General features: G+C 43.6%; 1 protein-coding gene across 1 annotated transcript in view; it reads right to left on the reverse strand.

Moving 5' to 3' along the window:
- The window catches only part of kiz (kizuna centrosomal protein), a 279,562-nt gene that overhangs the window by 227,474 nt on the left and 33,282 nt on the right, over positions 1-18,806 (reverse strand). Inside the window, exon 2 of the mRNA XM_070889889.1 lies at positions 8,706-8,768. Coding sequence (XP_070745990.1) covers positions 8,706-8,768 — 63 coding nt within the window. The remainder of the gene's footprint in view (positions 1-8,705; positions 8,769-18,806) is intronic.

Genomic DNA, 18,806 nt, shown 5'->3' on the forward strand with positions numbered 1-18,806 from the left:
AGCCAAAGATGGGAGGAAAAGCAATGTGTGAGGAGGACACAAAAATATGCAAAATATGCAACAGGCTCAGTGAGTGGGCAAAAATTTGGCAGATGGAGTATAATGTCGGAAAGTATGAGGTCATGTACTTTGGTAGAAAAAAATCAAAGAGCAAGTTATTATTTAAATCGAGAAAGATTGCAAAGTGCCGCAGTACAGCGGGACCTGAGGGTACTTGTGCATGAAACACAAAAGGATAGTATGCAGGTACAGCAAGTGATCTGAAAGGCCAATAGTATCTTGGCCTTGATTGCAATGGGGATGGAGTATAAAAGCAGGCAAGTCTTGCTACAGCTATACAAGGTTTTGGTGAGGCCACACCTGGAAAACTGCGTGCAGTTTTGGTTTCCATATTTGCGATATATTTGCTTTGGAGGCAGTTCAGAGAAGGTTCACTCGGTTGATTCCGGGGATGAGGGGGTTGACTTATGAGGAAAGGTTGAGTAGGTTGGGTCTCTACTCATTGGAATTCAGAAGAATGAGAGGTGATCTTATTGAAACGTATAAGATTATGAGGAGGCTTGACAAGGTGGATGCAGAGAGGATGTTTCCATTGATGGGGGAGACTAGAATTAGAGGGCATGATCTTAGAATAAGGGGCCGTCCATTTAAAACTAAAATGAGGAGGAATTTCTTCTCCGTGGGTTGTAAATCTGTGGAATTCGCTGCCTCAGAGAGCTGTGGAAGCTGGTACATTGAATAAATTTAAGACAGAAATAGACAGTTTCTTAAACGATAAGGGGTGTAAGGGATAAATTCTAAGAGTTGCAAATAGGTGGTCAGATTTATGCTGAAGGTAGTGAACTTATCAGTATCAGGAGGGTCTGCATAATTGCCTATGTATGCAACACTTGCTTATGTAGGTATAGCACAAATGTATAACGCATTAAACTAAATCCATAACTTCTAATGCTTTAGCAGCAAAATCAGCAGTTGTTGATCAGAAGTCTCTGAGGAAGAGATAAGGAGGTCAGTTTAGGCGTCTATTATACTGTGGCAAAGTGCAAGTCATGGAACAACACCATAGAAGATGGACAATTGTATATACCACTCAGAGACTGTTTGATAAGAGTCGACAAATCAATGTAACTTCGCTGATAGAATTAGACCTATCCAGGATTTTGTAGGAATGGTGCTCCTCTCCAAAACCTGTATAAATTGTACTTGAAACTGATAAGCTCATAATAAAGGATGAAGCTGAGTACTGTGTACAATGAACAAGTGTGACCTTAGCTCCTTTAATGAGACTCCAAAGTGCAGGTACCTCGTGGGTGGCCTGTTTATATACCGTGCTCCCAAGGGATGCTGGGATCCCTTGGGACTCCAACAGGTAGGCCCTCTAGTGGTAGTGTAATACAGGTTGCAAGGGGTTAAATACATAACATCACTCCCCTGTGAAGTCAATAGTACACTTATTTACAAGGTGAGACGATCTGGGGCTTTTCACTCCCTTGTCGATCATCTCGGTACAAATGCTGGTGTGGGTGAGTTGGTTAGTTCTTCGCTGGGCTACTGGGCACCGGCCTTGCCGGGTTGCTGGGGATGGTGAGTTCGGCTTCGTGGTCAAGCATGATGTCAGTTGCCACTTGTGTGTGTGTTGGAGAGTCAAAGTTGGTAGTGCCTTCTTCGGTTTGTTCATAGCTGTTGGTGAACCGCAATTTGATTTGGTCCAGATGTTTTCTGTACGTTAGTCCATTGGCCAATTTGACCTGAAACACCCTATTCCCCTCTTTGGCTGTGACCGTGCCAGTGAGACATTTGGGACCATTTCCATAAGTGAGTGCAAACACAGGATCATTGATCTCAATATCCCGTGACAAATTTGCATGGTCATGGTACACACTTTGATGATGTCGCGTGCCCTCCACGTAATCATGGAGATCAGGGTGAACAAGAGAGAGCCTCGTCTTGAGCGCTCTTTTCATGAGCAGCTCGGCTGCGGGAACCCCGGTGAGTGAGTGGGATCTGGTGTGGTAGCTGAGCACCACTCGGGACAGCCGGGTCTACAGGGAGCCTTCCGACACATGTTTCAAGCTTTGCTTGATGGTCAACTGCCCGTTCTGCCTGGCCGTTGGATGCGGGCTTGAATGGGGCAGATGTGACGTGCTTGATCCCATTGCGGGTCATGAATTCCTTGAATTCAGCACTGGTGAAACATGGCCCATTGTCGCTGACCAGGACATCAGGCAGGCCGTGCGTGGCAAACATGGCTCGTAGGCTTTCAATAGTGGCCGTGGACGTGCTTACAGACATTATCGCACATTCAATCCATTTTGAGTAACCGTCCACGACAACCAAAAATATTTTGCCTAGAAATGGGCCCGCATAGTCCACGTAGATCCTCGACGACGGTTTGGAGGGCCACGACCACAAACTTAGCGGTGCCTCTCTGGATGCATTGCTCAGCTAAGAGCAAGTGTTACACTAGCGCACGCATGACTCTAAATCTGAGTCGATGCCAGGCCACCATACATGGGATCTGGCTATGGCTTTCATCATTACAATGCCTGGGTGGGCGCTATGCAGTTCACAAATGAACATATCTCTGCCTTTCTTGGGCAAGACCAGGCGATTGCCCAACAGAAAGTCGACCTGCAGGGACATTTCGTCTTTGCGCCTGTGGAACGGCTTAATCGCCTCCTGCATCTCTGCTGGGACGCTGGACCAGCTCCCATGGAGGACACAGTTTTTTTTAAAACCAAGGACAGTAAAGAATCCTGGCTGGTCCAGGTCCTAATCTGGCGGGCCGTGACTGGGGACTTTTCATTCTCGAATGCATCCATTATCATGAGCAAGTCCGCTGACTGTGCCATTTCCATCCCAGTGGTGGGCAATGGCAGCTGACTGAGAACATCTATGCAGTTCTCTGTGCCCGGTCTGTGGTGGATTACATAGTTGTATGCCGACAGCGTGAGCGCCCATCTTTGGATGCGGGCAGAAGCATTGGTGTTAATCCCTTTGCTCTCAGAGAACAGCGATATGAGCGGTTTGTGGTCAGTTTCAAGCTCAAACTTGAGGCCAAATAAGTACTGGTGCATTTTTTTAACCCCGTAAACGCACGCCAGAGCCTCTTTTTCAATCACGCTGAAGGCCCTTTCGGCCTTGGACAAACTCCTGGATGCATAAGCGACCAGTTGCAAAATCCCCGTTTCGTTAGCCTGTTGTAACACACACCCGACCCCGTATGACAACGCATCGCAAGCTAGCACTAATCTTTTACAAGGGTTATACAGGACAAGCAGTTTTTTTGAACAGATTTCTGGCTTTCTTAAAGGCAGCCTCTTGTGAATTCCCCCATACCCAGTCGTCTCCCTTGCGCAGTAGCGCATGTAGGGGTTCTAGCAGGGTGCTTAACCCAGGTAGGAAATTACCGAAATAGTTAAGGGATCCCAGGAACGACCGCAGCTCCATCACGTTCTGTGGTCTCGGTGCATTCTTGATGGCCTCCGTCTTGGCATCGGTGGGTCTGATACCATCTGCTGCAATTCTTCTTCCCAAGAACTCGACCTCCTGCGCCAGGAAAACACACTTCGAGTGTTTCAACCTGAGCCCCATGCGATCCAACCGACTAAGAACCTCTTCCAGGTTCTGCAAGTGTTCGATGGTGTCCCGACCTGTAACCAGTATGCCGTCCTGGAAAACCACGGTGCGAGGAACCGACTTTAGCAAGCTCTCCATGTTCCATTGGACGATTACTGGCGGCCGACCGAATCCGGAAAGGGCATCTGTTATAGATAAACAGACCTTTGTGCGTGTTGATGCAGGTGAGGCCTTTCGAAGACTCCTCCAGCTCCTGCGTCATGTAAGCCGAGGTCAGGTCCAGCTTGGTAAACGTCTTCCCTCCAGCCAGGGTCGCAAATAGGTCGTCTGCCTTGGGTAGCGGGTACTGGTCCTGAAGCGAAAAACGGTTAATCGTTACTTTATAGTCCCCACAAATTCTGACCGTGCTGTCCTCTTTAAGTACCGGGACAATCGGACTAGCCCATTCGTTGAATTCCACCGGCGCGATGATGCCTTCTTGCTGCAGCCTGTCCAGCTCAATTTCCACTTTCTCATGCATCATATACGGTACCGCCCGTGCCTTGCGGTGGATGGGTCGCATACCTGGAACCAAATGGATCTGCACTGTCACCCCCGAGAAGCTTCCAATGCCTGACTCGAACAATGATGGAAACTTGCTCAGAACCTGGGCACATGAGGCGTCGTCGTCGACGGACGAGAGCACTCGGATGTCGTCCCAGTTTCAGCAGATTTTTCCCAGCCAGCTTCTGCCAAACAATGTGGGGCCATCCCCTGGCACAATCCATAGCGGGAGTTCGTGTACTGCGCCATCATAGGAGACTTTGACTTCTGCACTGCCAATTACAGGGATTAGTTCCTTGGTGCAAGTCCTTAGTTTGATGTGAATGGGGCTGAGCTTGTTCCTGTGTGCCTTGTTGCACTACAGCCTATCGAAGGTCTTTTTACTCATTATGGACTGACTCGCATCCGTGTCCAGTTCCATCGATACTGGAATTCTGTTCGGTTCAACTTTCAACATTATTGGTGGACATTTCGTGGTGAATGTGTGTACCCCATACACTTCTGCCTCCTTGGTTCGAGTCGTCGATTCAGTCTGATCCACAGTGGATCGATCTTTCTCTGCAACGTGGTGGTTTGCAGGCTTTGCAGCTCGCCTGCACATTTGCTGGAGGTGTCCCATTGTTCTGCAGCCGTTGCACGCATAGTGCTTGAAGCGGCATTGGTGGGGCCGATGATCACCTCCACAGCGCCAACAAGTTGTTAACTGCTTTGCATTAACAATTCATAGCGGACTCTGGGTCATCTGAGATCAGGCAGCAGCAGCCGGCGTGTACGTTTTGCCATGTATATTCCTGCTCAAAAACGACGTTACTTTGTTCACATTACTGGCCGAAACTTCTTTATTCTGCGAAATTTGTTTGGTGTTGTCACTGGTGGACATAAATGTCTAGGCTATCATTATGGCTTTACTTAGATTCGGAGTTTCAACAGTTAACAGTTTGCGAAGGATTGCCTCATGGCCAATGCCCAGTACAAAAATGTTTCTAAGCATTTGTTCTCGGAATCCCTCAGATTCACAATCTCCTGCAAGGCGCCTTAGTTTGGCAACATAGCTCGCCATTTCCTGGCCCTCCGACACGTGTAGAACCAATATCTCGCCATCAAAACACTTTCCTTAGGATTTAGGTGCTCCCGGACCAGCGTACACAATTCTTCATAGGATTTAGCTGTTGGTTTTTCCAGAGCTCGGAGATTCTTCATGAGGCCATAATTTATTGCCCCACAGATAGTAAGGAGGATCACCCTTCATTTGGCAGCGTTCTCGTCCCCTTCCAACTTATTGGCCACAAAGTATTGGTCGAGTCTCTCCACGAAGGCCTCCCAATCGTCCCCTTCTGAGAACTTCTCCAGGATACCGACTGTTCTTTGCATTTTCGCGTGGTTGTTCGTTACCTCGTCGCCAATTGATAAGCTCATAATAAAGGATGAAGCTGAGTACTGTGTACAATGAGCAAGTGTGACCTTAGCTCCTTTAATGAGACTCCAGAGTGCAGGTACCTTGTGGGTGGCCTGCTTATATACCATGCTCCCAAGGGATGCTGGAATCCTTTGGTACTACAACAGGTAGGCCCTCTGGTGGTAGTGTAATACAGGTTGCAAGGGGTTAAAAACATATCAGAAACCTCTTGGATTTTGAAGGTTTTAGGCCAAACCTTCCCGTGCATTGCTCGTAATAAAACCGGTAAACCTGAGGTTTCGTTTGTTTACTTTCGTGGTCATCATACAGTGGGAGCTGGGCAAGGTGTCGATTATCTATATCAGTTAATCCACCCCGGGGAAGAGAAGTCTTCCTTTTATCCCCAACAGAAGGGCGAGGTGTCGATTAACTATATCAGTTACTCCACTTTGAGGGAGAGAAGCCTCCTTTTTATCCCAACTGACGGACAGGTGTCGATTAACTATATCAGTTAGTCCACCTTAGGAGGAGAGAAGCCTTCTTTGTACCCCTACATTTGGCGTAGTCGGCAGGATATAGACCCTCCGACCTGGATGATGTGACAGCTGAATGGCAGTGAGTATGATTTTGTACCACCTGCAGCTGTAGCATTGACGGGGAGGGAGGTAATCTGAATAAAGAATTAGAAGGGATAATCTGTAGAACAAGTTATAGCCAACCACAGAAGGACGAACATATTTCTTATGTTCTTATGTTATCTCTATCCGGAAAGATTGAACAGGCTGGGGCTCTTTTCTCTAGAAAAAAGAAGTCTGATAGGAGTGACCTGCTGGAGGTCTTTAAGATTACGAAGGGGTTTAATAGGGTAGACATAGTGAAGATGTTTCCACTTGTGGGCGAGATCAGAATTAGGTACCGTACATATAAGATAGTTACTAATAAATCCAATTCAAGAGAAATTTCTATACCAAAGAGTAGTTAGAATGTGGAACTTGCTGCCACAAAGAATAACATGGATGCATTTAAGGGGCAGCTCAATAAGCACATGAGGGAGAAAGGAATGGAATGATAAGTTGATGGCGTTAGATGAAAAAGGATGGGAGGAGACTGGTGTGGAGCATAATCGCTGTAAATACTTTGTAATACTTTGTATTAATGCCAATTAAAAATAAAACTTATCACTAGACCAATTGAACGTACCACACAACTAACATACATGATGCATGTTCAATTACTCACACATAAGCTTTATATATTTGATATTGTGCTCTTCAAACTTACAACCTCTCATTACTACTTCTCTCCTTGTAGGACAAAGTAGTACATAAAAGCAGCGAGCAGTCATGAAGAGATCTCCCACAGTTTCGGTCCACGAGTCAGAACGAACTGGTCATGCTGGGCAAAGTGTACCAGAAACTATAGAGGCATTAGGCCATTGTGAGGTTGAAGGACTTCCTGATAACTATTTCTTGTTATTAATTACCATCCTTTTCTTGTTATTTCTCCTCCCCTTACTCAATCACACACTTCAACGCATACATTAAAGCAATCCACTGTGCCACACACTATTAGCTACATAAGCTCTGTTTCGGGGGGTGTTTTTCAGTCGCCATTCAAAGATTTTTGTAGACAACTGCTGAAAAACAAGCTGCAGCCAGGAGACCAGCACATCATCAGCATAACTCACGGTACTCATAGCAAGCACCGACAGTTGAGGTGAGAGCTGCTAAGGCTCAACTTAAAAATCCAACCGAAGGTTCGTACGTGGAGCACAAACCTAGGGAGATTGATCTCTGCCATTCCACTTTTCAGCTACCAGCGATGATGGTCAGAAAATTCTCCCCGAGTGTCACCCCTCTACCGAACCACGGAGGACATAAAAAAAAAGAAAGGCTTGCATTTATATAGCGCCTTTCACAACCATCGAACGTCCAAAACCGCTTTACAATAAATTATTTCTTTTTTGAAATGCAGTCACTGTTGTAAAGTAGGAAACACAGCAGCCAATTTGCACGTAGCAAACTCCTGTAAACAGCAATGTGACAATGACCAGATGATCTGTTTTAGTGATGTTGATTGAGGAATAAATATTGTCCAGACCACCATGGATAACTCCCCTGCTCTTCTTCGAAATAGTGCCATCGGATCTTTTACATCCACCTGAGAGCAGACGGGCCTCAGTTTAACATCTCATCCAAAAGACGGCACCCCCTCAGAATTGCACTGAAGTGTCAGCCTTCTGACTCAGAGGCGCGGGTGCTACCAACTGAGCCACAGCTGACAATTAACTACAAAACCTGACCCTGTTCTTATCTGACACCCACGCATGCGCACTTTCCAAAATAAGTCACTTAATGGCTATGAGGAATGAAACCTTTTATGATTTTCCCTCTCACCATCCCAGGAGTATTGAGGACAACTGTCGTGCCCCAATTCCTGACTCAGCTGAATTCAGTGAACTCAGCACAGAACAGATATAGAACCTGGCAACTTTTGGAGGTTGCTTTTCCTCTACTGGTGCAAGTCATCTTTAAAAGCTGAAAAGAACTGTTGTTAATCCAGAATGGTAATATGCAAAGGGTACTTAAAATTCGCTGGGGGAGTTGATTTGCATCATTATTGACAGATCCAAGTGCAAATTGGGGCAAGTGTAAGGAACACAGCAGAGTTGGGAGAGGAAAATTGTGTGCAAGTAAAATTTAAGGAAATTGGGGAAAATAAAGAAATGTGGCAATGGGAAGACAAGGGGTTTTCAGAAATGCTTGAAGGGACAGCGGATTAAGAAATGAGACAAAAATGGGGGGCGGGGGGGGGAGGGGCAAGAACATCCCATGTGCAGCCTCAAGGCTGCAGCTGACCAATTCTACCATTGGCTATAGCAATCCTGTGGTACATACAAACCGTAAGTGTTCTCACAGCAGATGGAACAGCTCTGCATCTAGCTCCCTGCTGACCCACATCATTGCCAGGGCAGAGTAAGGGGAGTTTTGATGTTTATCAGCCTTATACTACACCAGACATTGAAATAATTTTGCTGATACTAGGTGCAGGAAATGGAAAAATGTTCCACAAAAAAAAAAATCACCAAATTTGTTTTAAGTAAGACTGGTATTCACAATAAATGTTGAGCAGATCCTGATCTAAAAGTGCATGCAGTAATACAAATACAATGTAATGCTCTACTTACATCCACTGATCTGACTTGCTCCATGTCAGAAGGTTCTTTTCCAGCTCCAGTCTTTTTCGTTCACTAAAAAAAAGGAAATTTAGAAAATGGTTCTGAAAGAATTCATAAATAGTTTAAGCATTATTGCAGACATTGGAAAACAAGATCATGGGGCATCTCATTCACTTTCAAACAGATGCAAGGCTTAGCTATTAAGAAGGAAATTTTTAATTTGGTGTTAACTGAATGGTTTTAAAGTTACTTTACTCATTACAAGTACTAGTAGTAATTGTAAATTATGTGCAATTACACCAAAATTCATGAAACAATGTGACGCGCTGATGATACAAGTCATATATAAAATACATTGACTGTCAGCTGAATGATTTTGATGCTATTGTACTTTGGAATCAAGTATTATAAACATTAAGGGCTCGAAATTGATAAAGGACAAGGCCCATCCAAGTGCCACCCAAAGTATCGCCGAGAGACCAGGCGGTAGTTTGCCAGGAAGATTCCTCTAAATGAGGTGGCAGTACCAATTGGCAGCAAAATAACGGCTTACACCATCAATCTGGGTGGCAGCGGGCAGGAGCTCTCAATCTCGGCGGTTGCCGCCCAAGTACCGCTGAGGATGGAGTAAAAAAACCATGGAACACCTTCAGGGGACCCCATCCAGGTGACCCCATCCAGGTAAGTTGCTGTGAAAATAAAATGTTAAATATGTTCACTAACCTTTTTTTTCCCCCGTTCTTCATACCTACCGTCGGGGTTAAACCTGCCTCCACGTAGCGGTCCTTCCCCATGCTGGCGCCGACTCCCGCTGCCTCCCACCCGCACCAATCTGGCATTTCGGAGGGCGGATGGCCACTTGCGCTACTTGGCTGCCAGAGGACGTCAGCGGGCGGTTCCCTTCGGTACTCTCCTCCCGCCAGCTCCTGCCCAAGTAGAAACTGGGAGAGAGGGGAAACCGGAGGCAAAACTTGGCGGCAGTCGGTAGCCGGCAGCAGCAGGCGGTAAGGCCATCAATATCGGGCCCATAGAATGATAGAAATTTACAGCACTGAAGGCAGACATTCGGCCCATTGTGTCTGCGCCGGCTGAAAAAGAGCTATCCAGCCTAATCACACTTTACAGCTCTTGGTCCGTAGCCTTGTACGTTACGGCACTTCAAGTGCATATCCAAGTTCGCTTTAAATGTGATGAGGGTTTCTGCCTCTCCCACCCTTGCAGGCAGTGAGTTCCAGACCCCCACCACCCTCTGGGTGAAAAAGGATTTCAACTCCCCTCTAATCCTTCTACCAATTACTTTAAACTTATGTCCCCTGGTTATTGACCTCTCTGCAAAGGGAAATAGGTCTTTCCTATCCACTCTATCTAGGCCCCTCATAATTTTATACACCTCAATTAAGTCTCCCCTCAGCTTCCTCTGCTCCAAAAAAACCCCAACCTATCCAATATTTCCTCATCGATAAAATTCTGCAGTCCTGACAACATCCTCGTAAATCTCCTCTGTATCCTCTCTAGTGCAATCACATCTTTCCTGTATTGTGGTGACCAGAACTGTATGCAGTACTCCAGCTGTGGCCTAACTAGTGTTTTAAACAGTTCAAGCATAACCTCCCTGCTCTTATATTCTGTGCCTCGGCCAATAAAGGAAAGTATCTTGTATGCCTTTTTAACCACCTTATCTACCTGTCCTACTACCTTCAGGCATTTGTGGACCTGCACTCCAAGGTCCCTCTGTTCCCCTACATTTCTCAGTATCCTACCACTTATTGGGTCTTCCCTTGCCTTGTTAGCCCTCACCAAATTCATTACCTCACGTTTCCGGATTGAATTCCATTTGCCACTTTTCTGTCCGCCTGACCAATCCATTGATATCTTCCTGCAATCTATGACTACATATGAATGCCAAGACAAAACCAAGCATGGCAGATGGCCTTAAAGAAAAACTGTGTTCTTCTGATACCATAGTTTACCAGGAGAGGTGTGAATCTGGGGCCTAGAAGAGACGAGGGCCCAGGGACAACACAGGCCAGCCCACGCTGCGATATGTGTGCGCACTTGGTCTGTGCGGCAGAGCTGGTCTCCAGCTAGTCTTGGGTAATCCTTGCCACTGGACCAAGACCGAGCTCTGTCAAGCCCGTGTGGTGGCAACGGCCACCACACGTTAAAAAAAATTAACGCACAGGCATCTTCCACCCTTCACGATGTAGTTTGGGACCTGGAATATTAGGTCCTTCATTGAAACATCTGTGAACCCATCCCTTTTTGGCGTGGCAGCAAGTCATCCTCGCTTTGAGGGACTGCCTATGATGATGATGAATTTACTATTCAAGATCATGCACTCGGAAATGTTTCAATAAAGTTCTGGCTTTTAGATGAGCCATTTTAATTTAAAGTAGATGCAGAACAAATCACAATTTTCTATATTACAATAAGCCTTAGATTTTTTGATGAACTTGTGATGGTGACACTGCAATAGTCCCTTGCAACTGTGTACATATTTTTCTGGGCAAAGTGTAAAATACTTGTCATTAACTGAAATTGCTCCTTCATAGTTACAGAGTTACCACAAGTATCTATGTCCCTCTGTGCCAAACACCCCATGTATTCATTCAAAATACTTGGCTCGTGTACAATTTGAAACTCTGTGTCGATTACACCAAGGCTATTTCATTCACATTTCCTTCTTCTGAATTTCTGAAATTTGCAAGAACCATCCAAAGTAAATAACCCCAGTATTGTTGAATTTACTTTTGAACATGCAGAAGCAGACACTACACAAAGTAATTAGTCTTATTTTAATTAGACTATTTAGAGCACACTCTAGCATCTTATTACAGTGGCTGGTCTTATTTTTTAAATAAAAACAATGGAATGTGGTGAAAGCAAACATTTTATAACTATTACCCAGCAATTTATACATTACTGTGACCTCTATAGCAATGTAATAAGACAAGCGTAGTACCAATTTTTCACAATCCAGCCATTGTGATCCACCACTTGACCATATTTGACACTGTCATCACTCTCCTCCATTAATTATGTTTTAATATGACCACGACAAAACAGGAACACTTCAATAAGCATACAGTGCATTCACAATACAAGTTTAGCATCAGTGCACAGTGATTTTGGGTTGAACCAACTCGAAAGTGAAGAAGTGAGGCAACCTCCTCCCAAGTAGTCTGACTCCTCTTCACCCTGGTGTCAGGTCAGGCCCAGATGCAAGATATAGGCTGCATTTACACTGTAACTACAGCATCAGTGCAAAGCAAAATAGTTTCTCACACTGATATTAAAGTTATTGTGTGAATGCACCTTAACAGAAACAACAAACTGCATTTATATAGCACCTTTAATGGAGAAAAACATCCCAAGGTGCTTAAAAGAAACGTTGTCAAACAAAATGTGACACCGAGCCACATAAAGAGTTATTAGGACAGGTGGCCAAAAGCTATGTCAAAGAGGTAGGTTTTATGGAGCATCTTAAAGGAGAGAGAGATAGAGAGGTGAAGAGGTTTAGGGAGGAAATTACTGAAGTCAGGGTTTAGGCACAGCTGCCAATGGTGGGATGATGGAAATCGGTGATGCGCAAGAAGCCAGAATTGGACAGGCGCAGAGATCTTGGAGCATTGTAGGCAACATTCCCTGTAGCCGGCGCTTTGTTCTGCCCTGTTTGTTTTAGTGCGCAGTCCCTTTAAATTTCCCCGCATGTGGGGTATTTACAATGAAGAAGCCGGCGAGCGGCCTGTGCAGTACCTTTCCCATTACTGCGCGGTTAGAGGGAGCATAGGTTGTAGAGCTGGAGGAGATTAAAAAGATCGGATGAGGCAAGTGATAGGGAGGGGCAAGGCCATGGAGTTGTGTAAACACAAGAATAAGAATTTTAAATTCAAAGCGTTGCCGGATGTAGGTCAACGAGCACAGGGGCAATGGGTGAACGAGACGTCGTGTGAATTAGGATACGAGTAGCCTAGTTTTGGATGAGTTGAAGTTTACGCAGGGTGGAACATCACAAGGCCTCAGTTCCAATTGCCATTATATGGAACCATACACAAATACAGTATTTCTTTATTATACTGCTGTAACAAAAATGTTTTTGTCTGTGGTGAATTTTTGATGTGTATTTTGTATTGCTAGAACCAGTGTCACACAGAATATTTCTTAAAGGAAAATCCACGAGTTCATAGACGAGACAAGTATGAATTATTAATCAAGGCAGAATCGCAAATCTAAGCTGCTAATTGGGTGAAATGGCCCCAGCTTTTACATTGCATGGCAAGCATCATTTGCATTGGCAAATAGATATTCATTTAATATTGATGTTGGAAATGTAGTCCTTTCTTTCCGTCTAACTTCAAAAGGATCCAAATTATATTCCTGTGGAAAGCCTGTTGTTCTGCGAGTCAGTTTTCAGTTTTCCAGTAATTGGTGTCTTTATTATTTTATGATACAATGATAGTGAAGTGTATTCACTGTTTTATACTGTATATTGTTCATTTATCTGTTTTATTCAAATACAGTATCTAATGGTTTATAGCCCATGTGGCAGATAGTTTACATTCAATCCACCTATCAAAAAGAGGAGAATCATGTGGCAGCATGTTATATATTGCAGTAGTAGAAGTACAGAGTAAGGGCTCATTGATGCGATCTCTGGGTCTCCTCATCATTTGTCTAGATATTAGGTACGTTAAGGCATGCTCCAGATTTTAAGAGCTGCAAGTTCCACTTTTGGGAATAGCCAGCGATGGTGTTCCCGAGAAAGTACAATGTAAAATCTCAAAAATCTCATAAAATAATGACTGTCCTTTTTTATTTTTGTTCCTTAAATAAAATATATCACACCATTATTGGTGCAACACAATGCTAAATAGAATCGATCCAACCACGTCACTTAATATGCGAACTTCCAGCAGGAATCACTGGATATCAAGCAGGAGCAGGAATCTTGGCTGATTATTTTCAGCTTTCTTGGTCCACAGGTACGGCGATCAATTAAAAAATACCTCAACTGCTGCCATTGCTGAGGTCAGCTAATTCACCATAGACTTGGAATCAATCCTGGGACGTTCTGATATGTCTGGCCCAATACCACATCATGTAGTACTTATAATCACTAACCATTCATTGTTTAAATATATCATGTTATCATTTATAGGATACACGTAGTTTCTGGTTTTCTTTGAGTGAAAACCTCACAAAACGAGTAGAAAAATTAACCGTTTATTTTGACTTGACTCAGTAGTTCTCTGTTGCTTCTTTCAACCCCTTGCCCTGTAAAATTTTAAAACCAGAATTTTCTTCAGCAGTGCAATTACTACCAAAAGTGTGATGCAGCAAGATGGTTAAATGACACTAGCATTGATCTCGCCATAATTTCTGGGGTCAACTTCACTTGAATAATATGGGTGAGCTCCAGCTGTTGAAAAATGCCTTGCACTGGGAGTTTCTTTATGTAGGGGTAAGGAAATCTTACAGGCCTGCAACAGATTTAAGGGGTCACAACAGAAATTAGCAATGAATTTTGTGAATCGAAAAATGTGAAAAAGTGCTGCATGGTACATAGCCTGCAGTTTTGTGGATGCCAAAGTTGAAGTATTTGCTCTAGATCAGACTCAGGAGGAATGCCCTCTTTAGAACCAGTAAGAGTGGAGCCCCAAAGAAATCTGGAGCAGTTCAGTGGAGGGAGGGAAATCATAGAATTACATTGAATATACAGGACAGAAACAGGCCACTCAGTCCAAATGGTGTATGCTGGTGTTTATACTCCACATGAGCTTCCTCCCATTCTAATGACCTCTTCCCTCTATTCCCTTCTCCTTCATGTATGCACCAAGCCTTTCTTTAACTGTTTCAATGCTATCTGCTTTAATTACCCCATGTAGCAGCGAGTTCCACATTCTCATTGAGCTCTGTGTAAATAAATTCCTCCTAAATTCTTTATTTGATCTGTTAGTGGCCATCTTACATTTATGTACCCTTGTTCTAGACCAGGGATGGACAATTATTTGGGCTGGAAGGCCACTTAACAAGTTTTGGTGAATTGTTGAGGGTCGTACACCAATGTTCCCCCCAAGGGAATCGTGAGGTCCCGCACTGGCTGTTCATCAGCTCCTGCCGCTGGCAAAGATACCACGCAGCAAATTTAAAGGGACCGTGCATGTTGGTGAGAGCAAAGTGTTAAACTGGTAAATTTGAAACAGGCCAACTCATAGTGTTGAGCATCACTCCCACTTTTACCCTCCTAATAATTTATAAACATAAATTCAGATAGTAGTCAGATACTATTTTAAATACACAAAATGTAGAGTAAAATAGTTAAAATCTTCCATTACTAAATGAATGAAATGATTGATCAATTGATTATATGTTGTACTGAAAGTCTACGTAGCTGAATGGCGGAGCAGCTCGAGTCTTTTGAAGCACAAATAGCTCTTGATGGACACTGTTTCTGCTTCAAAAAACTGAAGAACATAAGAAATAATTAATGGAGACTGGGGGCATAGCATACCTGTTCAACAATTGCACCAAAGAATGGTGGGATGTGGGTTTATGCCGATTGTCCCCCACACAGCAAGTCCTTAATTTGTACTGGATTGTCAGAAAGAAAGGGGGTCAACAGAAAATGAGCATGTCCCCACAAGGAAGTAAATTTGGAGGGTGAGACCATGGGTCACAGTAGAATGGCACTGTCAGAGATCTGAGAGCAAGTTGCACATCTTTTCTCTCAGCTGAGAATGCATTGGTTGTATGCAGGGACCTAAAGAGAAAAGAAAAGACACAACTAAAAGTAAAAGGCAAAAAAGATAACTTAAAATGGTTTTCTTAAAGAAATTACTATATTTATAAAATAAATGCAGGTAGCTCTTTAGCTAAATATATTTATTCAAACAATCATATTCCAGTCAGTGATACTGCAGCTTGCTGTTGATAATTAGAGATTTGATTTGTAGATAGATTGTGTATGAGGTTAAAAAGCATACAGCTTCCCATTTGGGCATTCACGTTGCTGTAAACTGCTCAGGCTGTTTCATAAGAACAGAAGAAATAGGAGGAGTGGGCCATTTGGCCCCTCGAGCCTGCTCTGCCATTTAATAAGATCATGGCTAATCTGATCATGGCCGCTCCCCATAACCTTTATTCTCTTGTCGCTCAAAAATCTGTCTATCTCTGCCTTAAATCTATTCAATGACCCAGCCTCCACAGCTCTCTGGAGCAGAGAATTCCATAAATTTGTAACCCTCAGAGAAGAAATTCCTTTCGTCTCAGTTTTAAATGGGCTGCTCCTTAGTCTGAGAGTATGTCCCGTAGTTTTAGTTTCCCCTATGAGTGGAAATATCCTCTCTGCATCCACATTGTCGAGCCCCCCCATTATCTTATATGTTTCGATAAGATCAGCTCTCATTCTTCTGAACTCCAATAAGTATAGGCCCAACCTACTCAACCAAACTGTTAAGTCAACCCCTCATTTCCGGAATCAACCAAATGAACCTTCTCTAAACAGCTTACAATGCAAGTATATCCTTCCTTAAATACGGAGACCAAAACTGTATGCAGTACTCTAGGCCTCACCAATACCCTGTACAGTTGTAGCAGGACTTCTCTGCTTTTGTACTCTATCCCCCTTGCAATAAAGGCCAACGTTCCATTTGCCTTCCTGATTACTTGCTGTACCTGCATACTAACTGTTTGTGCTTCAACCACAAGGACCCCCAGGTTCCTCAGTACTGCAGCACTTTGCAATTTTTCTCCATTTAAATTACAATTTAATTTTCTATTTTTTCTGCCAAAGTATATAACCTCACATTTTCCCACATTATACTCCATCTGCCAAATGTTTGCCCACTCACTTAGCCTGTCTATATCCCTCTGCAGATTTTTTGTGTCCTCCTCACAATTTGCTTTCCCACCCATCTTTGTATGATCAGCAAACTTGCCTTCATCCAAGTCATTAACATAGATTGTAAATAGTTGAGGGCCCAGCACCGATCCCTGCGGCACCCCACTAGTTACTCTTTATCAACTGGAAAATGACCCATTTATCTCGACTCTCTGTTTTGTTAGTTAGCCAATCCTCTATCCATGCTAATATATTACCCCCAACTCCGTGAACTTTTATCTTGCGCAGTAACCTTTTATGTGGCACCTTCTTGAATGCCTTTTGGAAATCCAAATATACCACATCCACTGGTTTCCCCCTTATCCACCCTGCTCGTTAAATCCTCAAAGAACTTCAGCAAATTTGTCAAACATGATTTCCCTTTCATAAAACCATAGTAATTTTTTTTCCTTTTGGCCATTTTTAGTAGTTGTCCTTCTAGTTCAGATATGCTGGGGGTAATGTTAACCTCATCCACCTGATGGGATTTACACCTTTCCCGATTTTACTTTCCATTGATTTCAACAGAAAGTAAAATCAGTAAAACAAGTGGCCGATCTGATCACATCAGTTTCCCAACAGGTGCGTCAGATTAAAATTACCCCCTGCTGTTTCCAAACACAACGCAAGCAAATTTCTCCATATAATAGTTTTGTTCTGATCCTTAATAATGTTAGAGCTACTCTAATCACCACAATTCCTTCAACTCTGGCATTTGGCATGTGATCTGATGGCAAAGCAGTACTCTCTTCACACGCAGTGACCAAATGGGAATAAACTGGAGGTGCATTGTGCATGAAGAAACCTATATACATGACTACCTTTTCTCTCATTTTAAGATATGCATTGCTGAAGAGGATAAAACTTGTAATGTGGAAGACAACCTTTTGTCAGGCAATCATGTCAGGACACGATGAGCCGAAATGGCCTCTTTCCGTGCTGTAAATTTCTATGATTCTATGAATGTGCTTGCACATGTCCAAATATTTAGCAAATATGGTCCTCTGCATTGAAACTCTTGAAACATCTTGGATTTGGGAAACATTTAGGTTGATTTTATTGGAAATATCAAATTCAGCACTGTTTTGCAGACCTTTATTATCGCAATGCTCTTGCCATTGTGATACATCGGTAAACTGAAAATTGTAGATTTGATAGTTTTAATAAATACAGGGTTAAGTTGCATATTTCCAAATATGATTGGCTTCCCAAGTACATTAAATACCAGAGATCATATAATTCAGTCACGTTCAGTTTCAAAGAAAGGCTCAATTGCAACTGCCACATCAGCAAGATTGGAATGTAGATATTTCTCTTGCAGCTGATCTAGGATCTTGGATATGCTTCACATTGCTATGAGATTGCTGAGCTTAGACTTCTTGGGGCTGACTTTCATTCTGGATGGACATTGGGTGACTGGTGCTGCCTGTCGAAAGGACCGAGCCACTTTGATGGCCAGGCCTCATCTGTGTAATATCCAACTACAACCGCTAAACCAGGGCTCACAGGTAGCTTGCAGATCGGGGGAGGGTGAAACTGGAAACCTGGTGGCTCCTCCATCAAACAGAACCAGACACATCGGCCTGGATTTAGAGTTTGAATAGAATGCGAACTTAGCCGATGGGGACCCTCCTGCATGAACTTCTTGTTTGATGCTGCGAACTAAAGGCAGAGTAATGTCCCAGTGATCCCAGGGCCGCAGCGTATGCAAAAGTGTACCTGGGATCACGTGGGTCTGGTGCTCCAATCAGCAAACAGAAGATCGCTCATTTATTTATGATCTCCAGAAAGGCAAAAAAACAATCTTCATTACTAGAGCCTTCCAGAATAAACATCTATACTTTCAGTTTGGATTTTTTTCAAAGCTTATGCTCCACATAGATGCAAAAAAATATAATTTTTATCAATGTAGCAACCACTTCCTCCAAACTTTTCATGGACAAATAAATACTTTCCATGGACAAAATCCTAAAATGTTTCCATTTCCAGCCTCATAAGTTTTTTTTGTCAGGAGGTATCCCCTTACGCTGTGGAAACGGGCCTTGTGCCTGTTTCCACCAGCCGTAAAATGTTCATACGTAATTGCTGGGCAGTTGGTGGGTAATTAGCTCAACTCTGCGCCAGCAATTAGGTTTTCAATGTGCCGTTGACCTGTCAAGTCAGAACTTGAGAGATCGCAAGTTCGTAAATCCTAAACTTGCTGTCCATTTCGGAGTATGCCGTCATACCCA

This window comes from Pristiophorus japonicus, chromosome 9 (assembly GCF_044704955.1).
Source record: "Pristiophorus japonicus isolate sPriJap1 chromosome 9, sPriJap1.hap1, whole genome shotgun sequence".
NCBI lineage: Eukaryota > Metazoa > Chordata > Chondrichthyes > Pristiophoridae > Pristiophorus > Pristiophorus japonicus.